We start from the raw sequence: 24405 nt of genomic DNA on the forward strand, positions 1-24405 counted from the left end.
TAGCCAATTGCGAGTTGGACTGCCGCGTAGAGGGTTACTTTTATATTTATTTATAGAGTACACCTATAGAGTACAGGCTTCTAAATAATAATAATATAGAGTACACACTATATACTGACACGTTTCGAACTCAACCAGAGCTCATCCTGAGACCAACATAACATTTAACCATTACCAAGTGCATTGATTTGGACTTCCGCAAAGCAACGCCTGATTCAATGAATTATTATACATATATTAGCGTTGATAACTATTATTAAATACGTGCCTACTAAATACCTACGTTACTTTTGAAAGAGAAGTTAAAAAGTGGAAATTTAACAAATATACCTAGTAGCGCGCGCCTACGTTTATTCAGAATGCAATTATTGCGGATTACAGCTATTTGGTTGCCTTTCGTCACAGGTTCAACTTTTATCCTTATCTTAAGGGGTTAGAGTGAAAATCAATTTGCATCAAGTCATAGTTTTTATTTCACTGAATTTTTACATGATCCTCTATGTAACAATAATTAAACAATGAGTGGTGTAGATCTAAGCCTAGGCACTATTATGTTTTCAATTGACATACCATATTTCATAGAAAACCACTGTCTGCGTAAGATCATGTATGTTATAATTATAAAATATTAAACATTTTTTCATTTGCTATCAAATTTGAATTTGACCCTGGCACATGTTAGGCAAGAAACAAAATGAAAAATCAAACTGATTGACACTTGCATTAGTTGCGTTACTTAAAATATTTAATAACATAATTTTATCATTAACTATTCTTCACTAACTACTGAACATTTATTTTACAGTCCACATTTAAACAACTCAATCAGTCATGAAATGAATGCACTACGCTATTGTCGATGTTATCTACATTATTACAATAACTTTAGCTTATCAATTCATTATCCTAATGTTGGGTTCAAAATTACGAGTATCATATATCACAACTCTCGTGACTTGAAATCGTTATATTATGACAGCTTTAAAATTAAATATTTGGGCATTTATCAACACTTGTCACTTCGTTTAGTAAATACTTAGTATTTACAGCTCGACATGGGGTTAAAATGTTCCACATCCTGGTCTGAACATGACGCCGAAAAGGGGCGGTGAAAACAAAACACTCAGATTTTCGGCTCATCTTTGAAATACAGCCCTGGGTGAGAAAATAATGTTCAATTTTACCTATTATCCACAATGATTGTAACAAAGAAGAGTAATGCGAATATTAAAACGTGTAGCTGCCACAAGAGCTAGTTTCACATAAAGAAGACCCTTTTACAGGTGTTAGTGAGAGGGGAGACCCAATGTACAGCTACAATTCCTAAAACCACACCGGTTTTCAGATGCATCTGATAGGAATAAGGCGAAGAATGGGTTTATTTAAGATTATAAATTTTAATTCTTGACTTCTTATGTACCTAGCCTTATTTTCCTTATTTAAAAATTGTTACAAAATTGCAATGCAAAGTTAATTTGAATTTAAGTATTAAAATAAATATCGGCAAAACATTGTCCAAACCACTAAAATCACCATTATTTGGTATCTAATACATATTTAACCACTATTATTGTACTAATTTACCTAAGTAAATACAATTTAGGTACAAATGCATGTTTATGAAACGTTACAGTCAATGGGCTGTCTTTACAACAAAGCATAAAATAGTAGTCTACACTCATCTATAAGAGTTCACCCATTAATTGAACCATGAAACATAACATTTACATTAGATACTTAATAATATTAAGTACATATTTAAATAACAGTTCAACATCTTGAATACCTATTACAATAAATTATTTATACAAGATCTTTTTTACATGATCAATTAATACTGTACAAGCGTCAAGCATGCATTTATCTTCCATATTTTATGAGATTCTCTTAAAGTCACTCTTCAGAGTGTGCCTGCCATTTACATCGTAGATTCTAAGTATAGAGTAGCATCTGTCATTTTTAAATTTTAGCGTCTAGCGTTTAGGAAATGTGAAAACTTCCCAAGCTGCTTCTTTATCTGTAATCTTGCGTATCAATTGTAATTATTAACATAATAAAGGTCAATATTGTTTGGTTGTAACTACACACAAAAATTTGATAAGATTAATGTCTGGAGTTGCTGAAAAGATAATAAAAATCCTTTAAATAGCTACTATTTTTGATAAACGTAGACTTTTTATCCCAGGAAAATACAAATTTCGCAGACGCAGAAAAAAATTACACAACAGCAATCAACAACAACCAACATATTATCTGAACTAAATAATTTTAGTAGGTTTACTTAAGTCGATATACTCGTAAATATAATTTAACCACAGTTTTAAGGGTAGGAATAAGAACACAATATCAAAAGCTTGTTTCCTATCCAACACGCACCGCAGTAATTAACGGTTATTTTTTACTTATGAATGGTAGGTACCTCATATTGATTTTGATGTCTTCTTTAAGTGTAAGCTTATTGACAACCCGTCTGAGTGCGTAAGAATTTATGTAGTTCGAATAAAAAACAAGCATTTTCGATCACTTATCACTTATTAGTGATTTAGACTGCTGCTACCTGTTACCTAAGTTATAGTAAAAAAATAGTTTTCCAAGGTAATTGGTAGATACAGAATAATGTAGGTAAGAATCAAGATATGGAATAGGTATGCTGATGCTGATTTACGATCCTGCAACATTTTTTCTAAGTTCATACCTACATGTTTCAAGAATACAATTTTTTGTTACTATTGTATACTATTTCAAAATTTTATTAAATATTATACAGAATATTTTATCTACAAAAATTACAATAACACTCACAAAAATATACAATAGATTTGGTGCGCGCGCATACCGTAGTTTACTTACACCAGTTGTTCACAGCACAAGGAATAATAAAGTGATGAGTTTTATTCACTCATTCACTCAAGTGTTTTATATTTTAAAAGTGGCAACCTATCATAGTCGCCACGGCGGCGCACTCAGGTGCCTTCGTCGGAAGAGTCAGAATCTGATGAGCTGGTTAGGAGAGTCGAAGCCATGGTCAGTTGGCGGATAAAGGGTTCTCTTGGGAGGCTTTGTTGGCCAAAAGGTAACCGACGTACACCCATGCGCTCGCTCTCTGGTAACGATTTGCAGCACTTTTCTTCTGTAATCGCGTCGCGGGACATTGATCTGTAAAAGAGTGTATATTTTATTTTTAGATATGAAATTAAATCAAAGTAGTGAATAACTACTTATATACATACTTAGTCCGGAATTATGAGGTTCTGAAATTGTAATTAATAGAATACGTCATATAAAAAAGAACTTTATAATGGGTTCTATTTGTTCCGTCACTATTACTTTTTTCCGAAACTTGAACATAACAACAATTTCGTAAATAATAATATGCGAGTTCCTTTTTTACAAGTTCACTAAAAAACACTTTAGCTGCTTTGTTTAGCTGCTTATTTTTTAGTTGTTTTGTCACTTATTCATTATTAAAATAAATAGTTTATAAATTGAAGATAAATTGCTATGCCACATACCCAGTCAATTCCAACATAGACCCTCTTCTGCACTGACCCCGGTGCGGCCCTTGCATGATGCTAGCAGGACGACTGGACGCCCCCAATGGATCTGAATGCGCCACATCTTCCATCAGCAACACCGATGGTCCACCAAGGCTCGTGCTCCTCTTTGACAGCATGCTAGGACCTTGCCTCGGCTGACTAAACTCCCCTTTATATGAAGACCCCTCCCCTTTGGAGCACTCGGGCTTATTCTCAGAGTCAGAAGCCACTGCATCTCCTGCCTGAGTTGAACTTGTGCTCTCTCTTCGGAACAAACCTATGATAGATTTTGGATGTTTCGGTTTCTCTATACCACCTAGTGGCAGGATATATGAAAGGGAAGGGGGAAGAGAAAAATCAAAATGAGAATAACGTTGGTAATTAATTAAATTAGTTAGATCATAATACAATATATAGGTATTTTAAATATAAATCAGTGCAGGTTTAAGAAAATATTGCTATGATAATATTTTTTATAATATATACAGCACCTACGTATACGTACATACTAATATTAAAGACAAATGCAGGAATTGGACTTGGAATTTGCACGGTATATTTTCTAGATATAGAACAAAATACATATTTATACTAACATTCCTTTAAATAATAAAATAAAAAATAATATGTAATTGTGCAAAAATTGATGAAACGCTACAGGTTTTAATTAGGTAGGTACTGGTTAGGAACACCCTTATTATGTTAGTTAATTCTGCAGTTTATTGAAAATACTTAGCACCTAACCTTAATTTACAATTTGAACGTAAAAAAACATAACCCTCCTTGGGGCAGTCGAGTAAAAAAAATATACATCACTTGACATAAAAAATTGGCGCCATTTTCGTTAAACCATTCATTTCATTCGTTCAATAACTTTTTGATTTCGTCTCAAGCTCAACTCTCACCTAGAAACGTGGCCGATGGCGAGCTGTATGCCAAATATTCCTTATTGGAGGCCCAAGATGGGAATTCGGATTGTTTTAGGGCACCGGCGCCCTCCGCCTCCTCTCGTTTCCATGGTAACATTGTCTCCGTTGCCGTAGGGGTGGCAACGCGCGCTTGATCTGCTACTATCATGTACGTGTCTACAACAAATGTGTCAGAATAAGGGTTTATTGGGTAAGTGAAGTGTGACGTCACAGTTTTATTGGAACGAACGAATACGCTTACAGTGCAACAACAGGAATAAGTACCTATTTAGGCATAATATCAAAGTGAAATCTAGTAAATTTTCCTTAAATAAGTAGGTACCAAATTTCAAGTTAATTTCACCTCGAGAAGAGTATATTCCGTGCTTTACATACAATTTCTCTTCCAATAGGCATGCTTCTCTGTCTATCGCATGCCTATTGGAAAATAAGTCATTCATTATTTAAAACGATATGTTGAACATGAAAAGGTTAATAAGAAATTTTTAAGAAAAAGTGAATCTTAAGAACCACAATTGTATTGACCAGTTCTACAAGGGATATATACTAACAAAATATTTTGCCATGCCTACTAATCTACAAATCCGGTCACCGCATCTAAAAAATCTTTTTTTCTGTTTGAACAAGGCTTCCCTCTCTGCTTGTTTTTGTTTGAATTTGCTTAATCATGGTAAAATAATCTGTCATACACCACTTTTGATTGTTTCACCCATGTTTCAGCAGTAAATTTCCAAAAAAAAACCCTATTTTAACACACGAAGGTACTAAACTCGACAAGTCACAGAATAAGTAATAGTCAAAGAGGAAGGAGAGGTAATAGTACAAGCTCAAGTGTCTGTTTTCTTATACTCTTTGGTCTGTTTGCCTATGACATTTGAATAATGTTGCCACTCAAATAATAGCTGGGTTCAGCTTTCATTAGATGTCTAAAATATCTATACACTTTTATGCCACTTAATGCTATAGATATATAGATATTTATGCCCTCGTGTACCTACTTGTATCTAAGACCAAATAAACATACTTACAGTATTAACATCATTTTCTTACCATTCTCATCGGACATTCTCCTTTCATCTTCTTCTAGTATGTCTTCGTTGGGTACTAAAAATAAAATCCACTATAAGTAAAATAATCTTTCAATTAACTAGGTTGTACGTAAATATAAAAGCTCTACCTAAGGATTTTAGTTTCCTTTCGTGAACTACTCATGCTCCAGTAATGGTAAACAAAAACAAAAAATATGCCTTTTTACAAGCTTTTATTTAGTTTCACCTGTCCCGTTGTCTATCTATGTCTGTCTGTCTGTACCTAATCAAATATTGCAATGCAAATTTGATCAACTTTCAGTAGTCAGACTGACTTGAAATTTGGAATACCTACTTATGTAACTCGCGTGACAATACGATAATCTAGTAGTGACATCCTGGTAGTCCAGCCAGGATCGTCTCCGCAGGACGAAACTCATCAACAGTTCATAGCATCGACTTGAAATTTGGTATGCAAATGTAGTTTGGGTGACAATGTAAGTACAGTCAACAAAAAGTACAGTCAGCAAAAAAAAAACTTGTATTAAAAACCGGCCAAGAGCGTGTCGGACACGCCCAAAATAGGGTTCCGTAGCCATTACGAAAAAATGAAATAATATTTTTCTAAGAATTTCGTATTTTATACGGAATCTTCCATAGTTTAGGTATATTTTATACTTTAGGCTGCTATTTACTCTTAAACTACTAATAATTCTCAAGCAAACTTAACCGTTATAGTTTTCCTTAAAAGTTTGATATACTTACTACCACCCTGAATTTATTCAAATTTTTCCACCCATTTTTAGATTTTAGAGGGGGGGGGCTCGATTTTAAAGAAAATTTGCACTTTAAAGTTGAATATTTCGCAAACAAATCGCTGAATCGAAAAATAAATTGTCTTAGCAAACCCCTAATGGTTTTAAAATACCTATTCAACGATACCCCACACTATAGGGTTGGATAAGAAAAAAAAACACCCCACTTTACGTCTATGGGAGGTACTCTAAAAACATGTTTTTTTAATTTTTTATTGTACCATTTTGTCGGCATAGTGTACATATATATCCGTGCAAAATTACAGCTTGCTAGCATTGATAGTCCCTGAGCAAAGCTGCGGATGGACGGACAGACAGACAGACATGACGGAACTATAAGGGTTCCGTTTTTGCCATTTTGGCTCCGAAACCCTAAAAATGTCATTTTTATGGTTAGGTACTTATTTATTCTTACTCTTACAAAAATGAATGTCTTTTAATTTTACATTATCACATATTTTTATGTAAATAAAGAAATTGGCTGAAGTCAGACTAATCTACATATACCTAACTATGCGTTGGTTGAATTATTCGGTTTAGAAGGTACTTATGTTACCTGAGCTAATTTTTTTCATAGAAAATATTATATTGCGATGATTACATACAGTACCTGGGCGACCGAGCTTTGCTTGGGCTAAAACTCGATAATAGCGTTTTCCCAGAGATAAGACCAAGGTAGATCGATTTGTCATCCCCGAAAACCCCTACAAACCAAATTTCATCGAAATCGTTGAAGCCGTTGCCGAGATCCGCGAAATATTATATACCTATACTACATATGTCCACAACTGTATACAAAAATTGCTCGTTTAAAGGTATTAGATATATATACATACATAATATATACGAGGGTTGCCTTATAAGTTGTGTCGTTTGGAAAAATTAAAGTCAGTTTAAGAGTTAAATGGTAGATATTCATTGTTTTTCAAAGTAATCACCGTGACATATAACCTAATACACTTTTTCATTCGATCGAACCAGTTTTTAAAACATTTATTCCAGTCGGAGTTCGGGGTCTCAAAATGGCCGTTTTGTAGGTACTTATGCCTCAACCGCTTCTTCAGGCGTCCGGTACCGTTGACCACGAAGTCGTTGCTTGATTTTTGGAAAAGTGAAGAAATCATTAGGGCTTAAGTCTGGGTTGTACGGCGGGTGTTCCAGATTTCCGACGTTTTGCTCTTTTAAAAACGCAATTGTCTGCCGGGCGGTGTGCGAGCTCGCATTATCGTGGTCGACGTCTTGGGTTATTTTTTCGGAACTCGCCGATAACTTCAGGTAAACAAACAGTGGTATACCAGTCAGCATTAACTGATTTACGGTCTTCGAGCACGACGGTGGCAACGTGGCCATTTTTCGCTACAAACGTGGCGACCATTTCTTTCGAAGTGCTCCGTGAGCGTATTTACTTTGGTCGATTTTGGTTCATCTTGGAACACCCAAACAGTCGACTGCTGTTTAGAATCCGGATCGTAGGCATATATCCAAGATTCGTCACCACTGATAATATCATAAACGTGTTTAGACTCTCCTCGGTTGAATTGCCGCAGATTTATGCGACACCATCTAACGCAAGCCATTTTCTGCTCTTCACTTAGTAAATGTGGTACTTATCCAGCGTGAGATCAATTTTTTTACTCCTAAGTGAGCATGCAAAATATTTTGAACACTGGTCCCTGAAATGCTTATTGAAGCTTCTATCTCACGGCATGTCGCATGCCGATCTTCGACGATCAGTTGCCGTAGGTACAGCATCAATGTTCTCCTGGGTTACGGCTGTTTTTGGTCGCCCTTCACGGTGCCTATCACTAAGACTAGAGAACCAGCAAATTCTAAATACCAGCGTTCCACAGTCCGGATGCATGGTGCTTTATTATTAAAAACAGTAGTCAGCTCTTCAAAGAACTGAAGACGAGTTAAACCCCTTTTGAATTTGTAAAAAAATATGGCACGTAAATTTTCCTTCAATATTTCCATTTTCACAACTGACTTGTCAACTATGAACCGACGCCGACAAAACAGTTCGGCCGATCTCGAGTCATTTTTTTGTTTTCGAATTCTAAATTCAAATATTTTAAGATGATACTAGTTTTTTTTTAATAATCACTGGAGGTTTGCAAACGACAGAACTTAAAAGGCAGCGCCCTCGTAATAACATGCAACGTTATTAGGTAAGTGAAATGCCTAAAATAAAAACAAAATTTGTAACTGCTCACAAAACTGTTTTTCAGTAATCCATAGACAATTCGGTAATTTATAATAATCTAGCTAGATAGAAAATACACACATAAATAGCGATAACCAAAAAAAAAATACCAACACTAAAATTTTGCGTAAGTAGTGAAATCATGCATTAGGTTATTGTTACCTTATTTTCGTGCGATTATAAATATTTTAATTAAATAATATAAAGTCAGAGTTCTGTATTCAGATAGATTTATGTTATACAAATGACATAAGTATGCCTTCTCACCTTTAGTGAGGTTGCGTTAGTTACAAAAGAAATTGTGTGCAAAATTTACAGACAGTACCCAGATTTAATGATTAGTATAGTAGGTAGACCTTAACAAGATGTTAATTACATAACTGAAAACCTCAGAAACCCCAACAACCTTTTTTATTTTAGGTTTAAAGACTTAAGTCACACGAGAACATCAAAATAAAGTAAAAAAAACATTGTCTATATTTTAAGATACATATAGTTGATTATTTTTATTTTCAAACATACCTCAATTATTTAAAAAAATATTCGTATACATATTTTGCTAATTCAGTAATTCCACTGATTTTCTTTACAAATTTCTGACTCTATACACTCGTAATTTGTATTTGTCAGTTGGCTTAGCCGTTTTTAGAAGAAAATTAAACTGACAGAAAAAACGATCAGTACTAAATTATCTAATCGTATGCAACGCGATTTAAAAACAAAACACAACCTGCTTTAAAGTAGGTAAGTAGGTAGGTATGTAAAGTGTAATTAAGTATTTGTTTATTTATTGCCCAATAAAAATTTACAGCATAACGTTCATACCAATGCGCTGTAAATTTTAAAACATAAAAACAATATTATGGAATAATAATAACAATAAGTAATAAATACTACTTTGAGATTGTCAATTATTAAATAACACCTTGTAACTATATAGAAATTTTAGAAATCACTACCTAGCTCTAGTGCGGCTTTATCGCTTAAATATTTATTATCACACGCCAATAAAGTAATACAAAACACGAAGTTCCTAACAAGGTGTCCAGTGTAACATACCAAAGTTGTACGTGGACCGGTCCCTTCTCCATGGCAAGGACTTTTCAACTGCTGTGGGCAGTATCTCCTCGGGCGTCTTAGCGTATTGCTTGACAATCCTCGCTTTCAGCGGATTGAACCCGGGCAGGTTAGCCAGCTGGTTAATAAGTGAGCTACTGTTCTCTTTATGCGAGGACGTCGGACTCACTTCTTTATATCCAGCTGATTATACCCGTTTGTGGGGAGTATTAGTGGTGCCACATGAAATTGCCAGAAGGGAAGAAAACGACAATCAAACAATTAAACAAGCTGAAACGGAGCAGAATGGAAGTTGGGGGCTAGCGCACTGTCAATGGTGTTAGCGATCAACGGTATTTGTGACAGACCGAATACTTCGTCGTTTTCAACAGAAACAGATCAAAAATAAATGGAAAAGAAAGTTAGATGCGGTATCACAAAAACCCAATCGAAACATGCCACCACAAATACGTCAGCACATTCTCACAGAAGGTTAATAGGTAGCCATATCAAATCAGATCAAGGATTAGTTAAGGGCCCAGCAAATAAAATATACTTTGTTTAAACACCCTTTTAGTTACAGTACTTTAAAACTCACGACAAAGTGCGAAATAAAGTATAAATACATTTTTCAACGACATAAAGGAAATGTTTGGATTTGAATGTGAAGGGATTCCTTTCTGCCCAAACGAGAGGAACCATCTAGGCAGGTGTAAATTACACAACGAGGAAATCCTATCCACTCGGAATTTTGGACAGCTGTCGCTTACCCCTTGGAATGGCCCGAAATTATTATGGTTTCATCATGAAGCATCGATAGCCTCTCCCGAGAATGACAATGTAGGTAAGTATAATTTGAAAAGGTCTTTATCTAACTAGTTATGTCATAATTTTAAAAGATTATCCTATGTAGAGTCCTATAATAAGCTCTGTTAATTTCACTCTAGTAATTTAAGTTGGCTAAGTACATTAACATTAAATATCGAGTGAGATAAACTTTGGAGCCTAATAATCACTTGCTGAAGATCTCTATTTAATTTAGTTAAGTTGTCCCAAAACTTATGGCTGTAACCAGAGTTAACGGTTAAATCTAGATTTTTTACAGCAAGTGGCCTAAATGCTAGTTTTTGTTGCGACAGCTGATAATCAATTTTATATTCAACTTTTTGAAAATCGAATCTAAAAAATAAATAAAGAACAAATCAATTCGGACACGCTCCCATTTTCAAATCCAAACGTGTGAGTGCAAGTGTGTACATGCAGAATACCTACGCGGGGATTTGGCAGTGAATGTAATACCGCCGTCGTCGCCCTCCCGACGAGGTCCCCGGTCGTCGTCCTCTTGGAGCACCTCGTCTATGTAGTCTGGAATTTTCGTTAATTTCATTATGTTGGTACCTACTGGTCTTTGTACCATTTGTGAAGAACAAAAACGCTAAGAAATGATTGATCTGTTGCTCTTACGAACTACTGGCAATTTAAGTTTATTTTTTTAATAAAAGTCTTTAATTTTAATAATTATAGTGCAGTGATCGGTAAACGTGGGATGTTTCACTACATAATCAATCACATGCTTCAAAACATAATAGTGGCGAACTATTTGCGTGAGTGAGTATGTTTTAGTAGAAACTTGTTTAAACTCAGTTTAAAGTACATTTTTAAATAAAATACATTAGTTTAAAGACTAATCAAGCAGACTAGAGGCTGTATTATCCAACGCGCTCGCCATTGCATTCACCACCATTTGATAGAAAAAAGTAGTGAGAGCGTTTGTGATTCGCATTGCGTTAGACAATATAGCCTCTATGTGCAAGATAAGAAGGTTCCTATCTAATGCAATAACTAGGCATTTGTGCTCGGCAAATCAATAGAGAATAATGAGTTATTTACAATCTAAGCGTGTTTTAAATAACTTAAAACAAAATAAAACATATTGTATAACCCACACGTGCATGCGATCAACACTCGTGATATAATAAAGAAAAAATTAAGTACCTAATCTATAATACTTTTTTTTACCGTGCGTGAATTGTTTAGCGGAACCATTTTGCTGGAATTCAGGGAAAGTAACATGGTTTTTGCCATCCTGAAAAGAAAAACAAAAACTGTATAGGTAAACACTTAAAAAGTAGTAGAAATTTAGCATGAACGTTTTCTAATTTTTGCGCTCTCCATTTGTTTTCTACATGAGAGCGCCAAAATTAGAATAAGTTTTTGTCAAAAATTTCATTATTAACACAATAATTGTACTTCAATTGTCATTCAGCCTACATATTATGTATGTACTTATACCAAATTTCAAGTCAATCCGACTACTGGAAGTGTGTTTTACTCGCGACTTACAAGATGGACCCACACAAACATACAATGTCTACATACGAATTAATACGACAACTTAAATACAAAATTGTTGAAATTTTATCAAAGTCGTTGAAGTGTATAATTTCATTCTCATTTTGAAGTCTACTTATATCAAGATCACTGCAATTTGGTCGTAACGTCAAAATGAATTATTGATACATTTGGGTGATTGATTCTTCGAGGTCGTGATTTTTGATTTATTCCTCTTTCGTACTTTTTTTTTACTTATTTGCCAAAAAAAAATCATGCTCCCATGAAAAAAGATTTGTTGGGGTTCAGTAACATAAATATTGTTTTGGCCATTTAGAAAATAATTAACATTTTAGTTAGTGTCCAGAGGAATAAGAAATTGACGACAGAGGGATCAAAATAGTTGTAAAAAAATATGTTAAATAATAATAAAATAATATAAATAGTAATTAAAATATTATTAAACGTAATAATGAACAATGTACTCGTAGGTACTTAATTATTCTTGGAAACATTTTCTGTGCTTATTATTTGTACCTATTTACTTACATACTCACCGGCAAATTTAACCGCCCGCTTTACGTCACAATAGAACTGCCTTGAATTTTTTTTTTACTGTTAAGGCATGTTTTATATAAAAATATCTAAGAAAACTGTATTTTATTAAAAAAAACTGTTACACAAAAACCGAGTTCATTGCAATTAGCCCCCGAAAATCGAAAATCGGCGGGGCCTCGAAGAATCACTCATTTAATACATTTGAGACGCGCAGGGCGCGTTTTGCAGCAGCCGCATAGGAAGGGCTAGGCCCGAAACATGTCGAGCTAAACTCGATTAAAGACGAAGCTATCCGGTTTATGTTACTATGATACAATGAGGGCTATCGTTTTTTGTCTCACTAGATGGCGCACTGTTGTGTGAGGTTTTTAAGTATGGCTTTCAAAGTCTGTTATTACAGGCGTGAAAACAAAGTTTAGATTAAAATCATATTTAACACACCTTAAAACCGTAAGTACCATAAAAATATCGAGCATGCCACAGTGTTGCATAGTCCCCGTTTTGTTCGGAAAAAAGGGAGGACAAAGGTTTCCGAAAGACAAAACTGTCTCAAAACACAGACATTCATTCCCCCGGAACGCATATTTGCCATAATCAATTTCAGATATTGCAAAATATTCAAAAAAATATTCTAATTATAAATAAACCCGCGTAGCTCACCCAAAAACTATGAGATTTGACATTTCGTAGACCTAACGCTACACTAGCGCCTCTAGAGGCGAATTCATACGCGATAGCCCTCATTAGTATAATGAAAAAAAAAGCCATACTTTTAATTTGGATTCATCATACCTTGTTCCCTCGTTTGCTACGTTTGTGATGATGCTTTCTGTCGCCGACCAATCGTCGTATGTTCATATGAGTTCTGTAGTTAACCTGAGTGCCAAGGTCCCGGTCATTAACCGCATGTCGACTATAGCTGAGACGACGATGCTAAAAAACAAAAGAAATTATAGAAAAACTGTCAAAGCTCAAGTTTTATTCGGTATGGTCATGCTAGGTTAAATTAGAACGATCGCAGGCAGATATATAACTGGCGTGCAAAAGAATCGTTAAAAATCACAAGTTTTTTAGCTAGTTAAGGTTTACTTAGTAACCTATTTAATAAAATACATATAATAAATAAATAATAATATCACCAATTAACCTAGTCCCAAACTAAGCATAAACTTAATATTACTAGCGTAAACTAAGCAAAGCTTGTACTATTGATACTAGGCAACGGATAAACATACTTATATAGATAAATACATACTTAAATACATATTAAACATCCAAGACCCGAGAACAAACATTCGTATTATTCATACAAATATCTGGCCCGGCCGGGAATCGAACCCGGGACCTCAAGCTTCGTAGTCAGGTTATCTAACCACCTGGCTATCCAGTCGTCAAAATATAATATGTATAAAGAAAACTTACATAAGAAGAGAAGTCGTTATAAGAATGGAAAAAGTACATCGGATTGGCTATAAAACATCCCTCGGTTGTTATAACTTTGTCTTGCATTCTCGCTTCCATTTTTATTCCGACTTATTCTAATGTTTAGCTTTAGGTATCACTTAGGTATATGAAATACAGAATCAAGCAAGACTAGATTCTAATCCGACGGCATTCATGTCAACCAACTATGAGCACCTATATACTATATAAGTACATTAGTTTCAGTAGCTGATTAAACTAAGCAGATAAAGTTTGAAGGATTAGATAAATTTATATACTACCGACCTTTGATTAGAGGGGAGGGGATTCTTAGTCTAATGAAACGGGTGCTTAAAAGGTCACATACACATACACGTCTATACGGCTTGCAAAGTTCCTCGGCAAGCAAATGGTGGATCCTTGCGTCCGTCAAATCCTTCTTACTAGGATTATACTCTAACTCTTGCATATCTATGTTCCACGTCGATGAATCCAACTGACTGAAACTCGGACTAAAAAATAAACATTTGTTTTTAAACATTGGGAATAGGGAGCTATTCAAATGGACGTAAAAAGTCATACCTTCCATTTAAATTTGTGTTAGTATAGTTTTTGAAAATGGCCGACATTGATTCGGCGCCTGAAATATTTCCGATAGTAGAGGCATTCCTCTGCATGTATTCTATAGCATCTTTCATGGCCAGTTTCGAATATGTTTCTAATATCTTTGGTTCTTGGCCCTAAAAAAATATACCTTACAAAAATCACAGAAATTTTACAGATCGAATATTGGGACCAGCCGTTAATAGAATCGATTTTTACCTGATAATTCCTTAGCAAGAATGGTCTTATGAACCTATTATCAAATCTCTTGAACTTATCCCTTATGTGGTGGTTACCATGTTTGCCTAAAATATCTTCTACACCCGCCATCAAGTGATCCATAAACTGTAAAATAAACACATAAGAATCATTGAAATTATTAAGTAAAATATCTTTTTTTATTAACATATTTCGTACCCTTTCGTGTATCCTTTCGTTCATGGTAGGTTTTCTCTTCTCAGCAGTTTTAACATTCAGCATTTTAACCAAAGGCTTTATAGTTATGCCCTGGATGAACACCGTAAAGTATATGACCGCTATTGTAGTCGTCACGAACATTGGTTGCAGTTTAACAATTTCAGGGTCTATTAAGAGCACTAAGGCAAACGCTACAGCACCGCGAAGACCTGAAAAAATCGCCACCGGAAAAACCCGTGATGTTATGTGGTGAGCTTTAAATATATTTAAGCTATAATTGCAGCTTAAATGTTGAACTAAAATATAATTAACAGATTTTGGAATTTTTGCCGAAAACGATATAATAAAATGTTTTTTACTGTGAGACCCTTGTCAGAGTTAGAATTAAAGGCAGAAAAAAGCCCTCAAAGCACTAATGACCGTCCGAGAAAATCTATTTTATTAAAGCACTGGAAGTTCTCATGTACAAAATAAATGTTTAGGAGAAGGATAACGGCAAATAAGATTTAAGAGAGTCGAAGTAACCCGTAAATTAATTTTATGTGAAAACATACGGAAAACATACATAAAATAATAAAAGCAAAAACCACACAGGCACTTACGTTATATTAAAAACAAGCTGAATTATTATACTTAAAGTAGAGTACGTGCAAGATGAAAATGTTGCTTACCTCCATAAGACATCACAAACTTTTCGACTCTATTGAGTTTGTGCAAACGAAACTTATTAGCTACTGCACTAAATATGTACACTCCTGAAAAAATATCATGATTAGAGTTTTGTCTAAGTAAGGGTCCAGTTCGCTGTCGTACCTATTATTGTGTCGTATTGTATCTCCGACCTCTGTACCTCTGTGTATTGTGTGTATAAATTCTAAGCTATTCTTATCATTTATCTATGTCGCAAGGGGTTCACTGCTCGAAGTAATCCATCCAAGAATCACCACGATAATCGGTTTTGTGCTTTCTATATACAGTGAATAGCTTTCCACCATCTACACAAGATCTTTGTCAACCTTTTGGTAGACATTCCAACACTTTTTGTTTTTGTCCATTAAAGTATTCGTAAGTTCAGCGAACAGAACGCACTCGGTAAAGTAACAACTACCTACTAAAATTTGACATAATTCTCACTCTCATACATAACTCACATCACAACTTAGTCTAAAAATTATTACATTTATGGTGCCTAAGTCAATTATGGCCCTTGTAATTATTATGGTAACTAAGTAGAGAAATCTGTTTGAAGAAAGACTTCAATCGCTCCGCTTTCTGTTAAGTGGTAAAGAATATCTTCGCCAAGTTACTCAGTTGTTTTAAACGTGGTTTGCTAGGAGACAGAGATGCGAACGCTGAAATGTTACTACAATTGTCAACTCTTTTACACTTGAACATGTTTAAATATATGAGTAAATAACGCTTACCTATTATCCGAAACACTGAGCAAAATATAATGGTCAACAGCACAAACCAAGTGTTCCAGTCATGGTTATTGTTAACTGTTGCCACCCCAAGGAACATGAAGATGATCGTCTCGGAAGACGACGAAAGCATTTTCATCGTATATTTAATGGTGGTATGGGATTTGTGCGATATGTTACCCTCAACGTAGTTCTTCATAGTTATCCCGCAGAATGTTATCCTGTTACAGAAGTAAAATTGATCATTTTTGCTTCAAATAACCACATTACAACATAAATACACAAACAAACCGTAGTGAATAATCGTTCCTCTATTTCCTAACCTAAGTTATTTATTATTTTTATTATTATTTCAAGTGGTACTAAAATTAATTGACTACCTAATTTTGCTTTTATTAATATTCCAGTCATAAATACAACGAGAGTAATCGTTTCTTTCACAAACTTTACAAGAAAAAAAAAAATTACAGTCGCACTGAAATACACATTCATACTTATTTCTATCCTAAAAGGTTGTCTAGAAGACAGCGCTCTAAAGCGAAAAGGCCTCCTATCATGAGTTGATAAAGAAATTATGTATGTATTTAGTCATAATATAATTGTTTTTGGTTATAATTAGTAATAATAATATAATAATCTTAATTCATTTAAAGTAAACATTCTACAGTATAATGTGGAGGCCTCCTAGTAGGCGTTTGTACACCTCTGTCGGACTCGCTCTTCCCGATTTACATTTCGTTTATAATTAATCCTCAAAAATATGTACAAGCCTTTCTAGATGGGCTTACAAAGTATAAGAAATAGACATCTTTACATAGTATAAAAAGTTATTCAAAACGCGCAAGAAAATTTTGATTGCCGATACCAATGAAGAGGCATGATAGATGAGAGATATGCACACCTGAGGCCGTATTGCCTAACATTTCTGCCGCTCGCGATCGCAATCAAATGACAGTTTTTGTATGCGAAATCTGTCATTTGATTGCGATCGCGAGCGTCAGAAACGTTACGCAATAGACCCTCTGATATAGGTAGAGTCATTCACGATGACGCGTGCTGTGGTTCTTATTACAATGTCATTAATGTCTAATTTTGACAAAATCACGCGTCTTCGTGGATGGCACTAGGTATATTATTCGTAGGTATGTAACCTTAGCAACAATAAATTGACCCTAATACGTTACATCTCGTTACTGCACGTGTATGTACTCGTAGGTATGTCGGTTTCCATTTCCACCGATTGGTATCGAGGCCAGCGTAAGCGCTTCCTTTCACTCTTTCAAGCCATTTCCTGAATCTCGTTTGCTGAGTGCAAGCACTACAGGAATTAAATGCAGCCAACATGGCAGGAAAATGCATGACCTACATGGATTGAGGGCTAGAAGTGTGGATGTTATGATAAAAACTTTGTTTATATTTATTTTAGTTCTACTTCCTACGCTAATACTTATAACTGCCAAAGTTTAACTGTATCCATGTTCGATGCATGTATGTAGGGGTTTTAGTCTTATTTCTGGGGAACGCTTGTTATCGAGTGTTAACCCGAAGCTCGGTCGCCCAGGTACTACGTATTTATTACAGATATGACTCTAAACAACAAACAAACGAAACCAAACACTCACGCAAGTATCCCGCTCATGTGGAACATCTCGGCGTTAAGGTACGCCAAGTACGCCATGATGAATATGAAGATCGGTTCAATGACCCTGACTTCGTGAGTGAACCGAGTCACGAAGCCAGTAGCGAAGCCCCAGACCACGCCGATACAGGTGCCACCGACTGCCACCACGAGGAAAGACGCCAGACCCGCCAAAAAGTCTGTGTAGACGAGATTGGATGGACCCATTTCACTAAAACAAGTAAAGAACATTTTTTTAAAGTCAGTGCTTCATAATTTAATGCTAGGGAGAGGCGCGTCATCATCATCCCAGCCTATGTAAGGGAGAGTAGCCTATATTGAACCGGCGCTTAAGTTGGACCTTCTGTGTTTCCACCAAATTACACAATTTATTTACACTGGCAACAAAAAGTAAAGCGATGACAGCACTACAAACAGTGTTTGTTGCAAGTATAAATAAATTGTGTAATTTGGTGGAAATACAGAAGTGGTCCAATTTAAGCGCTGGTTCAATATAGGTTACTCTCCCCTACGTCCCACTGCTGGGCACAGGCCTCCTATCAGAATGAGAGGACTTGGACCTTAGTAGCTAGGGAACTTCAGCCATACCATTGAATTGCTTCGCAGGTTTGTGCAGTCAAATCTTTTCATTCCTGACCCACCGTGAAAAGTTTTCATAGTAAGTGTCATAATGAATTTCTTTGTCAAGCAATGCGATGTAATTATAACTTTTTCTACGAAAGGGTTCCACAGTGGGTTACGATTCAGTTGGTTCGGTAGATACAGATTAAAGCTTGTGGTAAATTTCAAATGTAATTTCGCACATGAATTTCAAAAAACTCAGTGCGAGGCCGGTTTTGAACCCACGATGACGAACCACTAGGCCAGCAAAACTAAAATTAGTATGGTAAACAGTTATGATGGTGACACCGAAATATAAACAGTTAAAGATTTGCCGTCATAGGTACTCTTAGTTTAGCGTCGTGTAATTACGAGTATTTCGGAGCGTCAGCAATATCTTCGACCGAGTAAGTAATAAAATAATATACGAAGCATAAGCTTGGCTCTGCATTTGATAATGAGTCTCTAATAGCCTAGAGTGCTTTGATTTGTGCACTCACGTGTACATGAGGATAGTAGGTACCTTAAGTAGATAATAATGGCAATATGTATTGCAAATGTAAAGCCGAGCTTAAGCGCCACGCCATGTTTAAGTCTGCTCAGCAGTGGCGTGGCACCGCGACATCTTGATTCCCATGGGTTGAGCGAGCTCCAATTTTCTTTCGAAACGTCAGTGATGGAAAAAGCTGTGTACCTATCTACATTATTTTACATAGTTAGGCTTGTGTACACTAAATACGAGGTGTTGCATACAAAGATAAACCTTATAGCTCAAGCGTCTTTCACTCTTCGGATTACCTAAAGAAAATATTCACTCCACGCCTCTGATTCATCTATCTATCTTCTTCTTTTATCTTCTATATAAATAAAAATGAATCGCCGAAATGATGTATACACATAACTTGCGAACGACGGCACCGAATTGGATAGTTATTTTTTGTTGTACCTATTTGTTATTGTCGGGACAAGTTTTGTGTTAAACAAAATAAAAAAAAATTGGAACGGGGACGAAGCCGTGGGCAACATCTAGTAGTAAATAAGTATTGAATAGACTGTATGCGCACGATCACTCCTTGATGAAGGACAACACAAAGGTTGAAACATGTCCGGCATACTTCGTGCTCATCGATAGTTACTCGTGGGTGATTAAAAATAGTACAAAAATATTTTTTTTGGCTTAGAATTTATAACTCAGATTTATTCACAAATTTCATTGCTACACTGATTAAAAATAAGTAGTACAAAAATATATTTTTTGGCTTAGAATTTATAACTCAGATTTATTCACAAATTTCATTGCTACACTGAGGTACGTATATTAGTCCACAAAACCTTGTCCCGTAACGATACTCAGCAAGAATCGTTATTGATATTTACGTTTTCACCCGCAGGGATCGTAAACGAATTTGCTTTATCGTGTATCGTGTTGTGACAAAATGTAGGTATTTGACGCTCGTCTCGGGCGTCAGGTGTCAATTATGGGCTGTATTTGGTTAGGCGTCTCCTAGCTACATATTAGTAATCTGTGGGCGTCTCGTTAAATAACTCAGGAAGGTATGTAAAAAGACTAGCTGGTGCCCGCGGCTTCGACCCCAGTGTAGTTTTTTTAATGGGATGGTAATTAATAAATAATAAGATGATACCATAATATGTCAAATGAAATGCTGTGGCGTTATATGAAAATAGAAGCTAGATTTAAATAAAAAGGTATGATGTGCGTTATTCATTATTAACTGTGCAATAATAAAAATGCTTTACTTTAAGATAAATAGCGGTACGCCACGAATATAAGTTGCGGTTTATTACGTAATATTTTGAGCGCAGTATTTTGCTGTGCAATCAGTAATTTTGATGTGAATTCGGTTTTTTTTTGATGAAAAAGGATTTTCTTTTGATGTGCGTTTAAATACTACATGATACTGCCCATTTTTATATATAAAAAAATGAAGATGGTGTCACGTTGTCATAGGGCATTTTCAGAGAAAAATGTACCCTTTCTTTTTTTCAGTTTTGGAGTAAATATGGTTTTTCCTGCCCAGAATCAAAAGCAGACTCGATTCTAATGATTTAAAAAAATGTCAGTTGTGCGACTTTTTTTTTATACATTCGGTATTGGCGTCACATAACTGTCTTATAATATTTGTATGAAAAAATTAAATACATTTTGCAAGAAAAGGTACCAACACTTTTTTTTATATGCCCCGTAATCAATCATTACATATAGCTCTGGCTTGTATAGCTGAGGCTGGGAAAACGCCCTATAGGTACCTATAAAGTGAAAGTATGAAATGTAGCTTACTAGTAGCTTCTAATCTGCTGTAAGTTGCACCAATGGCTGATTTTTTTCTTTATTTCACTGAAAAAAAGGATAGCTGAACTAGTTTGGCTACTTGACGTTTAGCCAAAATTTACTAATTAGGAACCAAAATTATGCTAATATTGCAAAACTGATTTTGTAAGACATCACCTAACTTTTAGCTACTACTTAGTAAGCCTTAGTTTTGTAGTCACTCAAGTTATGTTACAAGCTATGGCTACAAGCTTAGGTTACAAGCAACATTTTTTTTACTGTTAGTAAATCTTATTTCTTCAATGTTCATTCTGTCGAAAAAGGTTGTCCAAAAACAAGATCGTTCTGAAGCACCTTCTTCATGTATATATCGTAAGTCCTTACCTTGTAATTTTCTCTCTAAGATACCCGTTTACTGTATTGGTTGCTATTGTGGTGTTCAATAAGGATTATTGTGGTACACTGCCAACGGTTAAGGTGGGGAGGTTAAAACAAAGTAAAATACTCACGTATAGGCTTCGAACATGTGATACAACACGACCGTAACAGCATCATTTAGCAGCGATTCTCCAAACACGACTATGTACAGCACTTCGTCCACATGAATCTCTTCGAAGACCGCCAGCACGGCGACCGGATCTACGGCGGATATGAGAGCGCTGAACAGAAACATGTCCAGCAGTGGGGTAGTACAGCCAAACATGCCTGTTTGCCCGCAGGCCCAGAGGGATGCACCTGGAGAAACGGAGACAATCAATAAAAAAAAAAGTTTTCTTCCAACTATGATTTAATTTCATCATAATCGCACTAAATACCCAACACAAAGCGGGACTTTTCTGCTCTAGAGCAGAAAAAATGTATGAACATCCTTTATTGCATTGTTTTAGTTTTTATTTTATTGCACCACCAAAGAGGTAACACCAGTATTTTTGCTATAAATTTAGCCTGCATAGCGTAAAAAAATCTAGTGTTAGGTTAGTCAACCTGGCGGCCTTATAAAATTTGACAGATTGCGTACAAAAAATTGTTGCTACCATAATCCTATCAAAAATAGTAAGTAGCCGTATTTAAAAAAAAAACTTTGTGTGTTTGGTTGGTCAACCTGGCGCCCATCCGAAATTTGACAGATCGCGGGTAAAAATATCTGCTACTAACTCTGCCAAAAAAAGTAAGAAATAAAAAAAAAACTAATTGGCGGGAACCTTGCAAATTACCCGTGGAAATTTTTTGAGAGTGCAAAACTTACAAAAATGGAATTATCGAGTGCTAGTGACATTTCTTTCCTATTAATTGTTTACTATTATTACTATAATAGTTGAAAGAAAAGCAGATTATGCACCTCGCATTAAGTAATTTATATTGCCCTCGTGCTTTTTAAATCCCTCGCTAACGCTCGGCCTCCAAATCGGCACTCGGTGCAATAATAAATAACTTTCTGCTTAGTGCAACAATCTACTATTATTCTGCAAGTATATAGGCCGCAAAGGGCTCTTTTATATAAACTACTAGCGCCCGTTTGATCAGCCACAGAACTTAAACCAAGCAGCGACAGTTTGGTCTATAGCAGTGTTCCGCATTTTTTTTGTGTTCAAGGTACCTAGGTATTTACATCAGCATCAAAAGTAGCGGATCATCTGCCGTGTCATGACAAAACACTGTACTTATATAAAAAAAACTACTTTTCAGAAATCGCAATAAACGGTTTTCTTCATTAATTGGCCACAGACCCGTGAATATTCATCCGATTATATTAAATTTAGATAAATTACAAATAATATGCTTCTAATTGTTTACAAAGATATGGTAGAAAATTTCTGTTTTTATACCCTCGGTAATAGAAGCTCAATTCGTGGTAATAGAGTCACAGCCTGTCCATTACCACGGTAATAGAAGATTTGGGTATTTTGATTTTATAGGTAATTATTTTATCAAATAAGTACTAACAACTACAACGAGCCCAAAAAGTTACGACACTGAAAGTTCAATAAACGCTCTTAAATAAAAAAAAAACTCGTTTGTTAAGGAGCTTTGATACCCTTAATTTTTGGGACTCATTTGAAAACTTCCTTAAGTACCACGGTAATAGGCGCCGTTACCTTAGCTACTTTTGATGCTGACCGTAACATCTAGGAAAACGAAAATTTTTGAAGGTACAACATATGTGTAAGTATTTTTCTTCCACCCGTCTATTTAGCTTTATGACATAATCTTATTTTTCCGAGGCACAACGACCAATGACCACGGCACACACTTGGCGGAACACTGGTCTATAGAATGCTAGAGTAGGTATGGGAATTTAGAAAAACGTGTCATTATTCCTTGTTTTGAACTTGACAAGGATAATGTGAAAAATTGCATTGAGGTATGTACAATCGAGGAAACTGAATCACGTACCAGGGTGGAACCTTTTCGTAATCAATTTCGGTACAATTTCTTTGGCAATGTATGGGATGTCAACATAATATAAGTAGCACAAAGTTTCCACCCTGGTACATGGTTTAGTTTCCAAGACTGAAGTTCCGGTGGTACCCTAAAAAAGGTAGTATTATCACACTTGGCTCATTTTATAGTTTAAGTAATTAATTCTAAACGACCATATCTAATCGCTTAAAGAATGAAGCAGTTTTATAGACACCTCACCCAAATCAATTAGCTTTACCTGAAGAGTTTCGGGCGGAAACCACGAATATACCGCAGTCATAAAACTAGCCATAAATCTCGGCTACGTTCTAACTTTAATTCTATGAGCGCTTTTAACATTTATGACTGCACTACACTTTATTATTCGAGTTCGCATATTCAAAACATTAGATACATTGCTTTTCATGTGAGTGAAGAAGATGCAGTGATCAAAACATTCATGGCCGGTGGTGAAGTGACTTTTTGTCTGTTCCTTCCTTGTGCTGTCAGATAACCACTGTGTTGATAGCGTATTGGCCACGCATTGAACAGAGAAATTATTAGTCACGTCGCATAAGTCGAAAACGGGTCGAAATGCGAATAACGAAATGTAGTGTGGTCGCTCGCTACTGAGCTAATGTCGACTATATAGGAAAAACAATTATTTTTTCAAAACATAATTATCGTTAAGTTTTGATACAAATAATTGATTGTCACTGGAGAATGTCACTGACTGACACTGCCACTGACAATTTTTTCGTTGGTGAAATAGGGGCCTCACCTACATAAGTAATAGTCTCGGGTAAAGTCTAATCATAACTAACTTGTTTACAGCACTTACCTATTGTTAGCGTATTAAACACTGTCCCAACGACTGCAAACAGCAGTATAGTCCCAAGATGGTCAAAGAACAGTCTATTGGGCATGAAATATCCAGCGTCTAGAATGATGGGTGGGAGCATGTACAAGAAGAAGGTGTCTGGAGTCAGAGGTTGCACGTGGACGCTGTGAGTGCTGAGCAGCAGTGCCCCTATGAGCACCCCTACAAAGATCAGCAGACAGGACTCAGGGAACATCTTGGACAGCTTTGGTGCCATGTGAAAACCTGAAACAAAATGATAACTTTATTGAATCAGGCGTTACTTTGCGGAGGTCCA

General features: G+C 35.6%; 1 protein-coding gene across 8 annotated transcripts in view; it reads right to left on the reverse strand.

Moving 5' to 3' along the window:
* Window positions 1–449: 449 nt before the first annotated feature.
* Nhe2 (Na[+]/H[+] hydrogen exchanger 2) overlaps window positions 450–24405 on the reverse strand; it is a 41711-nt gene continuing 17755 nt past the window's right edge. The window contains exons 3-19 of one of the 8 annotated variants that reach the window (XM_074090896.1): window positions 24090–24353; window positions 21358–21583; window positions 17942–18169; window positions 16323–16540; window positions 15570–15653; window positions 14899–15107; window positions 14701–14826; window positions 14461–14618; window positions 14246–14378; window positions 13249–13389; window positions 11563–11653; window positions 10840–10932; window positions 9571–9771; window positions 5516–5569; window positions 4442–4621; window positions 3513–3852; window positions 450–3156 (exon numbers count right to left, since the gene is read on the reverse strand). In XM_074090896.1, coding sequence (XP_073946997.1) covers window positions 2964–3156; window positions 3513–3852; window positions 4442–4621; window positions 5516–5569; window positions 9571–9771; window positions 10840–10932; window positions 11563–11653; window positions 13249–13389; window positions 14246–14378; window positions 14461–14618; window positions 14701–14826; window positions 14899–15107; window positions 15570–15653; window positions 16323–16540; window positions 17942–18169; window positions 21358–21583; window positions 24090–24353 — 2939 coding nt within the window. In that variant the 3' untranslated portion in view covers window positions 450–2963. Of the gene's footprint in view, window positions 3157–3512; window positions 3853–4441; window positions 4622–5515; window positions 5570–9570; window positions 9772–10839; window positions 10933–11562; window positions 11654–13248; window positions 13390–14245; window positions 14391–14460; window positions 14619–14700; window positions 14827–14898; window positions 15108–15569; window positions 15654–16322; window positions 16541–17941; window positions 18170–21357; window positions 21584–24089; window positions 24354–24405 lie in introns of all 8 variants that reach the window. The other 7 variants (XM_074090898.1, XM_074090901.1, XM_074090895.1 and 4 more) reach the window with 7 other exon arrangements.

The sequence above is a fragment of the Choristoneura fumiferana genome, chromosome 8, assembly GCF_025370935.1.
Source record: "Choristoneura fumiferana chromosome 8, NRCan_CFum_1, whole genome shotgun sequence".
NCBI lineage: Eukaryota > Metazoa > Arthropoda > Insecta > Lepidoptera > Tortricidae > Choristoneura > Choristoneura fumiferana.